This window comes from Corapipo altera, unplaced genomic scaffold (assembly GCF_003945725.1).
Source record: "Corapipo altera isolate COAL_440 unplaced genomic scaffold, ASM394572v1 0, whole genome shotgun sequence".
Taxonomy (NCBI): Eukaryota; Metazoa; Chordata; class Aves; order Passeriformes; family Pipridae; genus Corapipo; species Corapipo altera.
This window is the reverse complement of record NW_020884872.1, coordinates 8,145,389-8,160,714: the sequence shown is the minus strand read 5'-3', so window position 1 is coordinate 8,160,714 and position 15,326 is coordinate 8,145,389. Positions and strand designations below refer to the sequence as shown.

Genomic DNA, 15,326 nt, shown 5'->3' with positions numbered 1-15,326 from the left:
AAAAGCACCTTAAAGATTTTGTGTGCCTGATGCTGAAGTAAAGCTACCTTCAAACTTCCCATCTAACTGATTTTGAAGAGAAAAATAACATCCTGCAGTAAGATCTGAAATCTTCTGGAGGCTTTAATTTATTATGAAAGTAGAACTGACTTTGATAAGAAAAGATCAACAACTGTTTCTCTACTTACCTCCCTAAAAAGCTGTGGCAAAATTCATTCTCTGTAGCAAAAGATAAAGATGAATTACTTCCTTGAGGACTGATGGAGCACAATGTCCTCTGTTTCCTTGCCTTTAACCCATGTCCACTACACAGGGTGAACTATTCTGAGCTCCTCACAAGCCTCTTATTCACCTCCCTGGCTCTGTGGTGCAGTGGGAATGGCAGAGTTCACTGCCTGTCTGGGACCTGGAACTCAAGGCTACTGATTTATTCCCTTTGCTGTCGACTGAAGAGAGTTATCCAGCTGGCTGTCATGAAGCCAGAAACTACTTTTAGTTTCTCCTGAAATATTTCTTTTGTAGTTTCAGTTATGTTTTAAATAACATTCTTATAATAGAGACAAATAGATGTTCCCTGGCCAGTATACTTGGCTTAACCTGGCTACAAAACCATTTTGCAGGCACACATACTTGGTCTGGCGGGACTGCTTGCCAAGGGAGAGTCTCTTTTATAGCGTTGGTTTTAAATGGTATATAGTAAAGTTAAGACTTGCCTGAACTGGAAAAAAGAAGGTGTTAGACTTAATTTAGCAAGTAACATAGCACTAAAGATGTTTGCTAGTAGGGAACTGGGAGAGGATATGATCTAGAAACTCCTGAAAAATACAAATTGTAACAAAAAGGGCTTGCTTGAATTGTGGGTAGGTAAGCAAGAGCTACGTCTCTTCATCCCAACTGAAAGTCCTGTTAAAAAAAAAAAAGAAAAGTAACTCAATCTGTCTGGATATTCCCCCTTTGACTTTTACTCCATTTGATATTTCTCACAGTGGAACTGTGTTGGCATCTGGGATTAAGCTTTGTAGAAACATCTATACATTAATTGCCAACTGACTCGACTGTTTCAGCTTTTGGAGAGTATGTGTCTCTGTTCAGACACTCTTCTTGATGCAAAAATAAGGCATCTGGGTCTCTTCAGCCAACACTATGAGAAGAGTGAATTTCAGGGAGTTAATGAGCTTTTTGTTAAAAGCAGAGTGTGCAGAGCTAGAGTCCAGATGTTTATAATCTTCTGTGTATTTGCTAGACTATAATGCTTTTTCAGATGAGTTTTTTAACAGTGCTCAAAACCAACAATGGTAACTAAGATTGATATGCTCAGTGCATGCCTTGCAGATGCAGTTGTATGTGTTTTCAGAACAACTTTTCAAAAGTTACAGAGATAAAACTGGAAAGGAGAGGATGCCTTCTATAAAGTAGTGTTCAGCAGACACTGTTTAGGGATGGAAGAACTAATAGGCTTTCTTCTTATGAACCAAACTTTGATGTTGATCTGCTTCTTTTCCGTAAACTTGTAAGGAATTAACAGGATCATAGTTTTAAGCATCATAATTTACTTTATAGCCATAAATACCCAGTAAACAATAGGAAAAAAAAGCCACAATTGTGATAGTAACATAAATTACTATAGGATGCATACAGCAAAGAAGAGATTTCACATTAACATTATGAGTTTTCTGGCTAGGTCAATCTTGTTTGCATGGAAAACAAATCTTTTTTCATGCTCCATTTGTTAGCTGCTGTGGGCTCTGTGAAATTGAGCTAGAACTGTTAAAGGCTCAGTGGAAACTATTATTTCTGCTTATTCTGAAGGGGTTTTTTTCTCTTTTTCTGTTGTTAGTATGTCATCAGTCACACACAGCTGGAAACCAGGACCCTACAGCTTTCTGTCTGGCATTATGACAGATTTGGACGCAACAGCTTCCTTGGGGAAGTGGAAATTCCATTTGATTCCTGGAACTTCGAAAATCAGGGCGATGAGTGGTTTGTGCTCCAGCCCAAGGTAAGGCTTTCCAGGGCTGGTGAAAGTGCTGTGAAGCAAATTTAGCAACATTTAGTTATTTTTTCCTTTGGAACTTGCTTTTAAACCGGGACTTTATGAGTGTCTAATATGACAATTAAAAAAAAAAATCTTTGTTCTTTATTCAGTGAAGGATTACTGGTTTCAAAGTCTTCATGAAAGCTTCAGATGTGATTGGCTACTTAAAAACAATAACAAAAAACCATATAAACCATAAGTTCATCTTGTAATAAACTGCAATAGAAAAATGACCTAGTAAATACATTATTTTTTTTAAAATAGCACATAAAACAAAAGGCTTTCCTACCACTCTCCCTACCCAACCCCTAAGAGTTTATTGAAGAAACAGACTTTTTTTTTTTCCAATTTGAAGTGCTTTATGCCTTTCAGCTGTGACAAAATGACTTCTTAATCTCTCAGTCACCTTAACTAGAAAGGTACCTGATAAGCCTTCTCAGCCAGCAAATCAACTGGTCTGTGAAACACTGCACTTAATGAAGGACAGGATGACTCCTGTCTCTAGTGCACCACCTGCTTTGGGAAAGGTCTTTATTTTTGGAAAAGATTCAAAGACCTACTGTAAACTAGAGGATTGAAGGCTTCTGCCTTCCTTGCTCCTGCAGAGCCTTAATCCCCAGGAATTCTACCATTTCAGAAAATGTATCTTTCTTGTTGTGGAAAAATATGAGGCGTACAACAAACGTTGTCAAATTGACTCATGACTTGCTTGTTCTGTGTAAAGAAATAGTATTATATTTGGGGTTTTAGGAGAATGTGTTTGGTTTGTGCCTTTCTCTTAGGTGGGAGATGGATCCAATTGTTGTATAATTTATTTCTAGGTGTAGCCCTTTGCAAGGCTTACACTTAAATTGTCATAAATTTATATTTTTGGTAAATAATTTGCCAGAAGATACATGTGGAAATTGATCTTTTCTTTGAACACTTATACACCTCATGCTTTATAAGAGGCAAGGTTCTAGTTCAGTTTACTTTATGGGGATGACCACCAACTCTTCCTTCATGGACAAGACCAGGTGAGACCAGGAACAGGAATTGGCTAGAGATGGCAAACGTGTTTCAGCCAGCACTGTGTTCAGGCCACGATTATACCGTCCTCTTCTTACAAGCTTGCTTCATGTAAATCACTTTTCTTGGATCTGCTCTTGAAGTAGAAGAAATGTCTACTCCATCTCTGTGACAGCTCTGGCTGATGTCAGGTGTTGCTCTTATTTAGTACCCACCTGTCTGCAACAGTAACACACACATTTAGTAGTTGTATTGCTTGCAGTTTGTATGGTCTGAAATTGAACTTATCATGCAGTAGTCTCTTTGTCACCTCATTTCAGTCTTTGGGGATTTATGGGTATAGGTGGTTTCTTTTAATCCTAACAGGGAAAAAAAAAAAAAAGACTGAAAAAGAGTTTCGAAGCTTTCCTGCTCAGGAAAAAAAGTAGTAAAGTGCTAAGCATTTCAGCAATTTCAGCTGGAAGGTGCTGTCTTGTTATTTTCAAACTCATTAAAAGAACTTTTAAATTACTTCATGTTTACCAAAGAAAGCAAACACAGGATCGGTCTTGTCTGCCTCCAAAGTTGCTATATATAATGTTTCTAAACTTAAAACGCTGCTAGGGTCTTTGATTAGCAAGTATAATACTTTTTTAAAAAGTACTGGTTAAAATACATGCAAATGACATACTGTTCTCCTATATGAACTGCCTGATAGAGACAGCAATGGAGTAGTGCCAGTGAAACATTTTCCAGGTTTTATTACAGTGCTTTATTTGATCTGTCATGAATCATTTAGTTCCTTTAGTGGAAAGGTTGGAGACTTTAAGACACGTTTCTTCTATGAGCATTGAAAGGCCTGTTTTCAAGAGGAATGTGGTTAAATTAGAAAAAGGAGAGAAAATAATTCTGTGGTTAAAGAGGGGACAAAGTCTAGAGTCATGTTGTATGTGGGTTTGGGGGAGAGGTTGATAAATTTTTTCTGATATTAGAACTTACATGATTTCTTGTCCACTGGCAGAACAGAAAACAAATTAATCCTTGCTGCCTTTATGGGAAAGTCCATCCCAAACTTGCTTAACTTAGACCATAAGTGAGCTGCCCAGTTGGCAAAATGTAGATGTTGTGCAAATTATTCCACAGTCGTTTACTACAGGTTTTCTTTTGTCCTTTGTAGCAGCAGCTGACAATGAACACTGGTGTGAGAGGACTGTGTTTCTTAGGCAGTGCAGCAATGTCTGTGTTGCTGTAAAACTGCTTCAAAGTCACAAAAGGGCCATGTTGTCATCACTAAAACTGCTTTGTTCTCTGTTCCATCCCTGGGTGCAGACTTACCCTACTGAGCATGGTTAGTGCCTCAGCCTGGAATCTATGATATGAAGGCAATGCTGACTCTGTGCATATCACTGTATGTGTTTCTGGTGGGATTTTTTTGGTTGTTTCTCTTGCTAATAGAATTTTGACCTTCCCGGGGGGTCAGCAAACAAGCTGAATGCATCTCAGAGAAATACAGTCACAGATCAGACATTCGTCTAGAAACAGTTCTTTAAAGGCTTAGGTGGTGCCTTGGTGTGTGTCTTGCAGTTCTGGAGGATCCTCTCCCTTTACACATGTGCTTTGTCCCTCTGAGGAGATCAGGAAGATTTACTGCTACCCAAACCTAAGCACTGAAGCATGGACAGAATTGTAGAATGACTTGGGTTGGAAGGGGCCAAGTCATCTAGTTCCACAGGCTACCACAGGCAGCTCCCTCTGTGTTACACCTGTTGTTCTAAAATGAAGTTTCTAATTTCTTACAATGTGAATGGAAGTTCAGCACGCTGCCAGTGAAGGCCTAACGTTATTTTAACAAGGATGGTCTGAGGAGCACTGAATGCATTCTTCCTGGACAAGATTCAGATGTTTATAAAGCAAAAAGATGCAGAAATGTAGAAATTGTAGCTGTGTAGAAAAGTAAAAGGACATTGAAAACAACAGTTTTCAAGAAGTTTTTCTGTTTCAGAGCTGTAGTCTGCTCCCCCTCACATCTTTAACCCACATGTCTATTCCAAGAGTAACTCAGGAGTGACTCCTCTAAAATACATGAAACTAAATGCAGTTTAAAATCTTGACTGGAGGAAATAAGGGATGATTGTCAGCTTAAATCAGCTACAGCTTATATACCCAGAAATAAGTTTTAGGGGTTTTTTTGCTGTTAGTTTGCTTCACTTATTCATGCTAGATAACTCTCTCCTCTGTATGTTCACTGAACAGTGTCTAATGGTTTATTTTTCTGAGAACTTGCATTCCCTGGCTCAGAAAGCTTTCTAAAACAGGAGTGCTTTCAACTTGGAATGTCTAATTACCTGAAAGTGGCCTGGTGTGTCTTGATATGTTTAAGAACTTTTTCAAACACTATGTTAGTACAACAAAATTGAAATCAAAAGGAGAAATATGAATTATTAACCTTGGCTGGTTTGTTTGTTTTCAGGTGGAGGTTGCAACAGATTTTGGACTTCAATATAAAGGAGAGCTGACAGTTGTTTTACGTTACATTCCCCCAGACAGAAACCTAATGCTTCCTCTAGGGCTGTTTCAAGGTAAAACAAACATTAATGGTAGCATTATAATATAACATCCCTCTGAGTATTAAAAATCCTCACCTGGGGCGAAGTAACGGTACTAGTGAAGATTGGAATCATACTTAAATATGCTAATTGTGTTCATCTGTGGAAATTTTGAAGCATGAGTATGTTTCTCCTTCTCCATTCTCTTCACTTGCACTGAACTTTGGGGGAGAGAAGGGGAGCGTGCAGTCAAGGGTTGTTGTGTGTCTGTGACCTAACTAAAAAAAAATCCAGCCATTAGATAACATGGTCAAGGGCAGTCACAGAGAAATAAATTGTCTGCATCATAGTCTGTGAGTACTTTGTTCAGCTAGTTATATACAGTGTTTACCTGATCAAAGTAATAGACTTCACTTAGTTCTTGATGCTTAATTCTCCTTAAGCTGCCTTCTCAGTTTCACTCTTTTTTTCACACCATTTTTCCTCTGCTCATTCTTACTGTATTACTGCTGTAATTTAGTCCTGCAAATTATTATTTAAGTTCTTTAGGATGAATCATTATTTTGGTCAGCAATGAACAGGGGAAAATAGCTACTAACTCTTTGCCTTGTAGTAGCACGAGGAACTGCAATCCTTTGAAGTAAAAGCAATCACTGTCTTAGCAACAGTATTGCTTGTTAGCATTTGGATTTGATAGATACATCAGATATCTTTCTTTGCCTTTTTCTTTTTTTTTTTTTGACAGATGACATTCTCTCTGCTAGCAGTAAGGTTTTCTCAAGGTTTTTTCTCTTAAAAGCTGATTGTTGTCTGCTGAGTCCAGATATGCTGTCTGCATTTTTTTTAAATTAATATCTTTTAGCATCACTCCTGATCTGTATTTCTGATGTTTTAATACTGAATCAGGGTGTATGATCCCTGCTGATAAGCTTCTTAGAATCTGCAGCAGCAGCAAGGACACATGTCCTTGTGCTGCTGTTTGAAAGCAGTAGTGTGTCAGTGAGCACTCTGTCCTTCATACGGTCTCTGAGGAGCTGTGCATCCTTACACATAGGATACATTTGGTTTCTTTCTGGATTTAAGCTTTGGGACAAAGGTTTTATAGCTTGCTTTATGGTCCAGGGCTGCCTTAACATCAGCAGTGGAAGCAGATTCTGAAAAGCGAGTAGGATTTACAGCGCACGAGTCCTTTGTGTTCAGCAGAGTAATCCACAAATACTTATGTTCTCACAGGACTTCAGATAGGACACGCTGTTGTGTCCTGCAAGGACTAGCTAGTTACATGGCCAAGTTCTTTATCAAACATGGAGTGACCTTTCTGCCCCTACCTTACTCTTTTCTCTACCCATAGAGAATCAGAACCTCCTCATAAGGAATGCTTTAATCCTATTGCAGTAAATTATTTTTAAAAATCTAGCCAAGACAATTTATGTTTCCAAATCAGTCTTACAGTATATATATAATTTCTGATGCTGATGATGATGTTGCAACTTTGTTCTATGTATAGGAAAGAAGAGCTTTAAAAAAGGAAAAAAAGGAGATTCTCACCTGCCATCTGGAGGTATATTAGAAGTCCTCATCAAAGAAGCAAAGAATTTAACAGCAGTGAAATCAGGAGGCACATCTGACACTTTTGTGAAAGGGTTTGTGGCTTTTTTTTCCTCCACCTTTTTTTAATGGCTGCACTGAATCATATTTTGCCTGACCCAATTTTTTTCAATATATCTGTATGTGTGTGTGTGGAGTGTCAGTCCTGAAAAGCAACTGGCACCTTGAAATTGTTTGCTGAAGAGAAGGATGCTATGGAACAGGGGCAGAGAGGTATGAGTTGTCCCAGGGGTTAAATACAAACATATTTGTATACGTCTGAGTCAAGAAACAGAACCATTCAAACATAAACAATCCGGTTGCTGATGTACCTGATGTTATAAAACACAATGTTTGGCAAAAGAAAACACTTCCAACTGACATGTTGACGTGGATTACTCAGTAGCATGGAACAGGGCTCTGTTTTCCTTGGACTATTGGTCTGTCATGTGTCATGGCCAAAAGCATAATGGAGTTGCCATAAACCATTTGAGGTTCTGCAGTGTTCTAATTACAGCTTGAGGTAATTTGTCTTTAAGGAGCCCACAGTTAACCCACTGCAGTAAATTAGCTCATGTTTATTGTCAAGTAAAAGCCTACACAGAAATCTTGATCAAGGTCTAGCGATATAATTTGTATGTGTGTTTGACCCTTTAGTACTTATGTGCATTCACATAGTTATTCCATCAACTTTGCTGAAGAAGGTGAAGGTAAAGACTGTAAAAACTTGTAAAGACCTCTGATTTTTCAATTCGAATGTTAAATTCTTTCAGTTTCACTAAAGGAATTCTCCACTACAAGTAAAATGTGAAGAAGTTGTCAGCATTTGTGTTTCTGCACTCAGTGGGGCTTTAGGCAACTCAAATTTATGATGTTAACTTGCTCAAGTTCCTTATCAGTCATTTCCATTTCCTTCTAGAGGGTCTCTTGTCCTTCTTTGAGAGGGACATTGGACAAGGTGACTCCAGAGGCCCCTTCTAGCCAATGATTTATGATTCTGTCTATATTTAGCCTCACTGAAATAAAAAATCTGTTGTTGCCACCCAAGTCTTGGGGCAAAGAGACCTAGTTCCAATTTGTGCTGGTGATAACTGACACTGTAACTATAGGAACAAATTAAGCACAAATGCAAAATATGCACTTCAGGTATATACTTAATACTAGTGGGGAGATGGGGTTCTGATCCCATTTGAGCCTTTACGTTGTTGTAACTCTTTGTGAATATTATGCAACAATCCATTTACATATTCAGTTTTCCTCTTCTGTGTCTCACAGATACCTGCTCCCAGATGACAGCAAAGCTACAAAACACAAAACTCCCATAGTAAAAAAGAGCGTGAACCCCCAGTGGAATCACACCTTCGCCTTCAGTGGCTTGAATTCAAGGGATATACACAACGTCTGCCTAGAACTGACTGTGTGGGACAAGGAGTCACTTTCCAGCAATATTTTTTTGGGAGGTGTCCGTTTGAGCACTGGAAATGGTAAGGTCCCCTCTGACTCATGATTGCTCTTCTTATTTTGCTCTCCTCCTTCCTCACCCCACGTGATTCACGTGTGGGAAGGACAGATATGTTACAGAGTGTTTGGAAAGTATATGGGAACTTGGGGAAATTGAAAAGGGAGAGGAGGCAACATGTAATAGATAGGTATTTTAGATGAACATAAATAATTTAGTTCTTTCCTTCATTGAGTGAGATACAAAAGTTGTGTGCCAAGTTGTATTTCTGCACAGTCTAGAAGAACTGTGAACACCTTGAAATGTTCCTTAGCATCCCAGTGAGAAGGAGGAGACTTCTTTGGTCCAGCAGCAGCGTTTCCGCTGATGATGACCTGGAAGAGGTGTGAATCCATTCCTCCTCTGTTAGGAAAAAGTTGCTTGTGGTACAGAGTGGGAAGGTTTATATGCCTCTGGTCATGTGCCACAAAGGAATTTTATGACAAACTGGTGCTTTCCAGGAGCTACCTGTTTTCAGTATAGCTCCCTGTACAGATGGTAGTGTAAAGTGCTCAGCATTTTTTTGTACACTGTTGTAGCAAATGAGCAGTGATATTAAGTAACTGCTTCCTAATATGACAAAATGCCTTGTGTTTTTATAATTGTCAGGTGTAAGCAACGGCAAAGAGGTTGACTGGATGGACTCTCAGGGGGAAGAGCAGCACCTCTGGCAGAGGATGATTGACAGTCCCGGAGTTCCAGTGGAGGGAATATTAATGCTGAGATCCAGCATGGGAAAACGCAGACTCTGAAAGACTTTAACTGCTGAGGAGTACAACATATACTCCTGAACTCAGTGGTGTTCAGGCTCTTACCACTTTGCCCATTTGAACAAGGGGAAGGGTTGTACTCTTGGATGTTAAGGCTCCGAGTGAGATTCCAATGCATTCTGCACTTCCACGCACAAATTTTTTACCCAGGTTTCCTGTGTGAATTATGTTTCCCCTGAAACCAGTGAGAATTGGACCTTGTACAGAGATGAGACTGGCTTTCTCTGTCCCTTCTGGTGACTGGTGTGCAGATGATGAGCACTTCTTCTTGAGGGATGCTCAGAGTGACAATTCTCTAGCTGGTAATTTAAAAAGTAACACCAGGTTTACATATCTCCTTCTGGGTCAAAGATGGCCTAGAAGGCAGCACTGGTACAGTGCAAGCAGATTCAGAGTGAGTCTGTGCTGTGGGATTTGAAAGTTAAGGAGCCATAATGGTATGAAGGGTAACAAACAGCATTTCTTTATCGTGTTTACTTGCTGGGTTGTGCAGAGGTGCACTTGGGACAAAGCAGCCAACCAAGGAAGGCCAGTGGAGTGTGTTGCACAGTAGAAATGGGCAGCAGGTGAGCAGTGCTGGTGAACAGGCATTCTCGTGGATGTTTCAATGCACTGTATAAAAGGTAGACTTGGTTCAATGTAAGCAAAGAAGCTCTAATGAAAACAAAACATAACAAATCCTCAAACAGTTTTCAGAACTATATGATATTATTGTGTTTTCATTCAGTTGACAGCTCTAACAGGATCTTTTGATGCCACTGAACAGATGGAGTCTGTCTGCTCCACATGCCTGTCCCCATCTATATTGCTGAGATAAGACATATACCAGGTTTGGACATAATTAGATAAGAAATTCATTCAACAGATCGTGTAGTAAAATAATGAGATTGAAGCACATGCCAAAATGATTTGCAAAACTGTAGAAATTTCCCTGGAAGGTCTGGGATCCCACTCAGATGTGCCTATGCACAATAATTATTAACTAGAACAGGAATTTTTTTCTCCTGATCATCCCTCTGTGAGTTGAGTGGATTTGATGATGTGTGGGTCTTGGCCAGTTCAATCGTTAATCTGATTGACCACGACAATTGTTCAACAGTAATTTTACCATTTGGATTCCGAAAGTGACTTTTCCACCTATTCAGATTCCTCATCCTTTGGGATACACAGGTCATTTGTGAAGAGCATGCTGCTTTGAATAGCTGTTGTGGGCTAATTCTACCTTAATGAAATCGGATTGTAATGTTTTCTCAAGGACAGCACGTTATTATCCTATTGGATAATAACATAATTGTATGGCATGTGATTTCTCAGGGTATAAGACAAAGGAAGATCAGGAAACTGAAAGAAAAACATTTCTTCTGGATTTTCCAGAGTTAGAACAGAGTTTTCTATTTGTACTGGTAAATTAATCTATAACTTTTCTTCCCTTTTTTATTTTTAATTCCAACTTTTTCTCTTTGGAAATATAGTATTAGTACTATAACTAAGTACTAGTACTAAGGAAACAATTTGAAATACATGGAAATTTATGTAGATTACTGGAAAAAAACCACAAACTATAAGTGTGTCATTGCCTGTAGATCAAAATACCAATATTCAAATATTTCTGTGAAGAAAAAGACCATAAAATCTAACTTGAGAGATTTAAATGTTCCACACAATCCAGAAATTGCAAGAAATCTAGACTGAACAACAGAATATGAACTGATAGCTAAGTAACTACAGCAGGAAATTTTGACATCTGTAATTGTACAATTACATATAAGTGTTTAGAGATGAATTCAAAATCTTAAAATTTAATGTCCTTTTTTTAAAAAGATATTTTATACTGTTTTTTGTTTGACTGGCTGGAAACTACAGGAAAGTTCACAACCAGTCTTTTAAAATTCTAATATTATTGGAACAAAAAAATATTTATTTATGTTAAAAATAGGAGTTTTAATAAAGTTATTTATTTCACTATGAATATTTTCTACCAAAATTGTGATATGACTTTTAGAAGTCATTGGAGGTATTGTTTGTCCAGCTGGAGACTCACAGTTTTCAGAAACTATTGAGTAATCTTTGAAAATAAAATTCTCTTAGAGAAGCTCAGATTGGTAGCCAAAATTCAGTAGCTACTCAAGAAAATTGACTTCATTTTCCTTCTTTATTCTTCATTTTCTTCAGAAGTTTGGCTCCAAATGGGCAATGAAGCAAATCTAGTGTAGTTTACCTGGCTTTTCCTTTTTCTAACCTAAACAATTCTATGATTCTACAATTCTGTGCCGCAGATGCTGTGAGCTGATAAATTCGAGCACAAATATGAAGCACATGACATTTTATGACCTTTTTCTGATCATAATAGTCTGTCTTTAAGTATCAGATAATTTTTTCTATCAGTATTTTCGAAAGAGAAACCAAACCTAACTTTTAGCACCTAAACTACCTCTGGCTTTAACACAATTGTTATAAGTTGTCTTGGTTGTTTGTACTAAAACTGAATTTAATTTGGGAATAATGATATCACATGGACATGTAGGCACAAACTTGATATTTTTTTCTTGCTAGATTGTTGATTCAAACAGATAAAGCTTGCTGAATCTAAAGAAAATTATCATTTGAGGTAAAATTCCAGCCAGAGTTATAGAGGAACACTGGGCATTGGATGGTTTGCTTTTGTTTCATTTTGATGGTGAAAATGAGAAAAATAGTAAGAACACAAAACTACCCCAAGCTGAACCTCAAACTGGGCACTTTTTCATTTGCCAAATTGAAAACCTTAAAATAATTTTAAACTGAATTTATTCTTGAATGGAGTACAAGAGTTTGCCTAATTTTTTTGAATGGTGGTTCCTAACCTTCTAAGCATGAACACCTTAGCTAAATCAGGTCTTGCTTTGAAAGAAAAGAGTTTATACTTTACTGCTTCAACTTCTGCTCATTTTGGTGCTATGGTAGAGTTTGTGATGAATGGTCTCTTCTGGGAGGTGTCACCCAGTGTACACATGGACTTTAAGTTCAGCCTTTTCCTCCCAAAGGGCCAAATGTCACCTGAGCCCACACCCAAAATTATAGACTGGGCTATGAATAGGCTGCAGGGATCAACTGCAGTTGAGCATGTGAAAGGAACGATTTCACCTGGGAAGCAATTTTGGTCAAGGCGCTGTTTTTTGCCATGATGAGATTTGGAGTAGCACAGTGAAATTACCTCCCGGTTTAGCAGTGACAGTTCTGCAGTGTGGTAGCACATAATAGACGTCACACCCATCATAGCCTGGGAGAGATGATGAGCATCATATAAACACTGGAGCAATTAGGAATGTTTTGCTGCTCTGTGATGTTATCGGCACATTTGTAGGAAGCGTCTGATTTACGGAAAATGTCGCATTTGATTATCTCTCTCGTATCTTTGTTCTCTCCTTCTATAAAAACAGTTTATGGTTTGGAAAAAGCACAAGATGATTAACTGCAGATGTGATTTCTTGTTTCCCGGATATTTGAATTAATTGCCTATAATTGTGCGTCATCATGTTCTGTGTGTCACCAGGCTGAACAAAAAGACAGAAAGACAGGAATTACACTAAAGCCTTTCTTTTCCATCTATCTGTGTTTATGGTATTGAAGGTTCGTGAATGGTTTATTCAAGGATAATTTTTAGGAGGAAATAACCACAGTTTTACCATTGATTCATAAACTCCTGCCCTGAGTAAATAGATACAACAGAGCTTATGTTTCTGAAGTCTTTTTCCACACAGACCTGAATAACTGAAGCTGCATCAGTGGAGAAGAAATCTGCTCTATGCTTTTAGAAAATGTGTTACAAACCACATTTTACTCTGATACATAATTTTTTAGCAAGGTAAGTACAGGGTGTTCATCATTATCTTTTCCCCCTTGTGATGAGAGTTTGAGGGTTCAACCCATTAAAGAAGAATAAAAGTGCAACTTTTTCTGTAAAAGGTCAAGTGGGGCCAGTAAATACATCTACAGACCGTGCCAGTATCTATCAAAAAGCTGATGCTGAGGGCTCTCCAAGCCATGCCATCAGACTTTGGTATCCAGCCTTGTTCTCTAGAAGTTTCTCTACTCAGTTTGTCAACTATCTGGGAACTCTAGGCTTCTACATATTGGTGCTCTTGCATGTTTAGATACCAAAAGTATGGTAAAATAGGTATGAAATGACCTCCCCATCTCCTCTACCTCCATCATGTTACGTTTGAGTGAGAGTGGGAGGAAAGCTGCAAAGACTGAGAGACACTGTTGCCATCTTCCTTTGCTAATCCAAGTGCCATTGCCTTCTGTGGATGCCTTTTAGATGCCACTTTCTCATCTTTCTTTCCCAGCTGGATGCTTTGGCAGATGATTTAAGAGAGAAGACGTTGGGATGGTGAGCATGTTTTGATCATGGTGCATTAGATTGGAAAGTTATTCTTCTGTGTCTCTTCTAATGCAGATTATGCCAAGGTAGCATGAAGGAAGCATTTTTATATATTAATTTTTGATTTTTCTCATCCTTACTAGTTAGGCCCTGCTAAGTGCAATTATTCTAAATTGTATTCTGCAAAATATCAACTCAATTGTAACAGCAGAGCAGCCTTTGAGCGTTTGCTGGTATAAATTGATAGGAACAGGTAACAGGGGGGTTGAGCCTAATCTTGGCATAATTTTGGCTTCTTGAGGAGTATGCACAGTGCCCAGCTTCAGGCATGTAAAGTTTGCGTTTTGCTCTACAGAGTCAGTGAAGAGAAAGGTTGCTTGGATCTCTTACACCTTTGGAAAAGAGATGAGAGTCCTATTTCCACATCTGTATAGTTTGTGGATTCACACAAGACGCTAAAGGTTGTATCTGAATCTTTGCAAGGGTCTCTCTTCCCTTCATCCCTTCATTTGGTTTGGTAGCCCTGACCAGAAGGTTCTACCTGAACACTAATCTTCAGTTTCTGGAAAGAGGCACCGTGCAGAAGTGAAGTGACAGCCCCACTTACATACAAGGTTAAGACTGAAATTTTACTTCCTTAACACAGTATTGATTTACAGCACTTTGCCACAATGACAGAAATAAGCATCTCCTGAAAACTGTCCATGCACTTTATAAAATATTTTTTTTAAGTACGAAAAAAAAATTATATTTTTATTTATTTATTTATTACGCATAGAATTGTTAACATTGGAGAACCCTAGAGAAGTGTTGGTAGAACATGTGGTAAATTCCAAAATAGGATGCAGACTTTGATTTGCAATGATGCCCTTCACCACAGCTCAGCAGGAGGTGCTGAGAAGCATTCTACCAGAACCTTACCACTGTGTCCCACACATTTCCTGCCTGGTGATTTCATGTTTGCAAATGCTGTTTAATAAGCGGTAATAATACAGTGTCAATTATACTGTGTATATTGACACTGACACTGGAAACTGAATCTCAACTTGCTTTTTAGGTGTTTTTGTGTTGCTTTTGAACCTTACCCTTGCTGCATCTTGGCCCTTTATTTAGACTAGTTATTTCAACAATTCTGCTTTGTGGCAATAACATATATATGGCTGTGTGCTACTACTCCCAACTGCTCAGTGTATATTTTTGAGGATAGGCCTAATTCTTGAGATTTGTCTAAAGCCAAGCATAGTCATTTGTTGCAGCAATTATGAAATGTCACATATCCCTCATTCTGCCTTTGTTCTGCTTAAAATCTGTTGCTAGCAATTTGTTTAATTATGCTGCTGGACATGAACAGTAGTAGTACTAAATGGCATTGCAGTATGTTAAGTTCTGCCCAAATTTAGTCAAAGTAATGTTTCCTGCTGAGAACATTTTTGTACTGTGAGTTGTACATTCAGTTTTGTGGACAAAGGTGAATGGTAATACATTTGAAACTGTTGTCAAGATTTCTGTTCTGTCTTTTAAATTAAAATACTGAAATGTT

At 38.3% G+C, this 15,326-nt stretch overlaps 1 protein-coding gene across 6 annotated transcripts in view; it reads left to right on the top strand.

Annotated features, from left to right (window-relative positions):
• The window catches only part of SYTL5 (synaptotagmin like 5), an 87,918-nt gene extending 72,592 nt beyond the window's left edge, over positions 1-15,326 (top strand). For all 6 annotated transcript variants that reach the window (XM_027636250.1, XM_027636240.1, XM_027636226.1 and 3 more), the window contains 5 exons: positions 1,838-1,999; positions 5,493-5,601; positions 7,076-7,211; positions 8,431-8,639; positions 9,263-15,326. In XM_027636250.1, the coding sequence (XP_027492051.1) occupies positions 1,838-1,999; positions 5,493-5,601; positions 7,076-7,211; positions 8,431-8,639; positions 9,263-9,405 (759 nt within the window). In that variant the 3' untranslated portion in view covers positions 9,406-15,326. The remainder of the gene's footprint in view (positions 1-1,837; positions 2,000-5,492; positions 5,602-7,075; positions 7,212-8,430; positions 8,640-9,262) is intronic.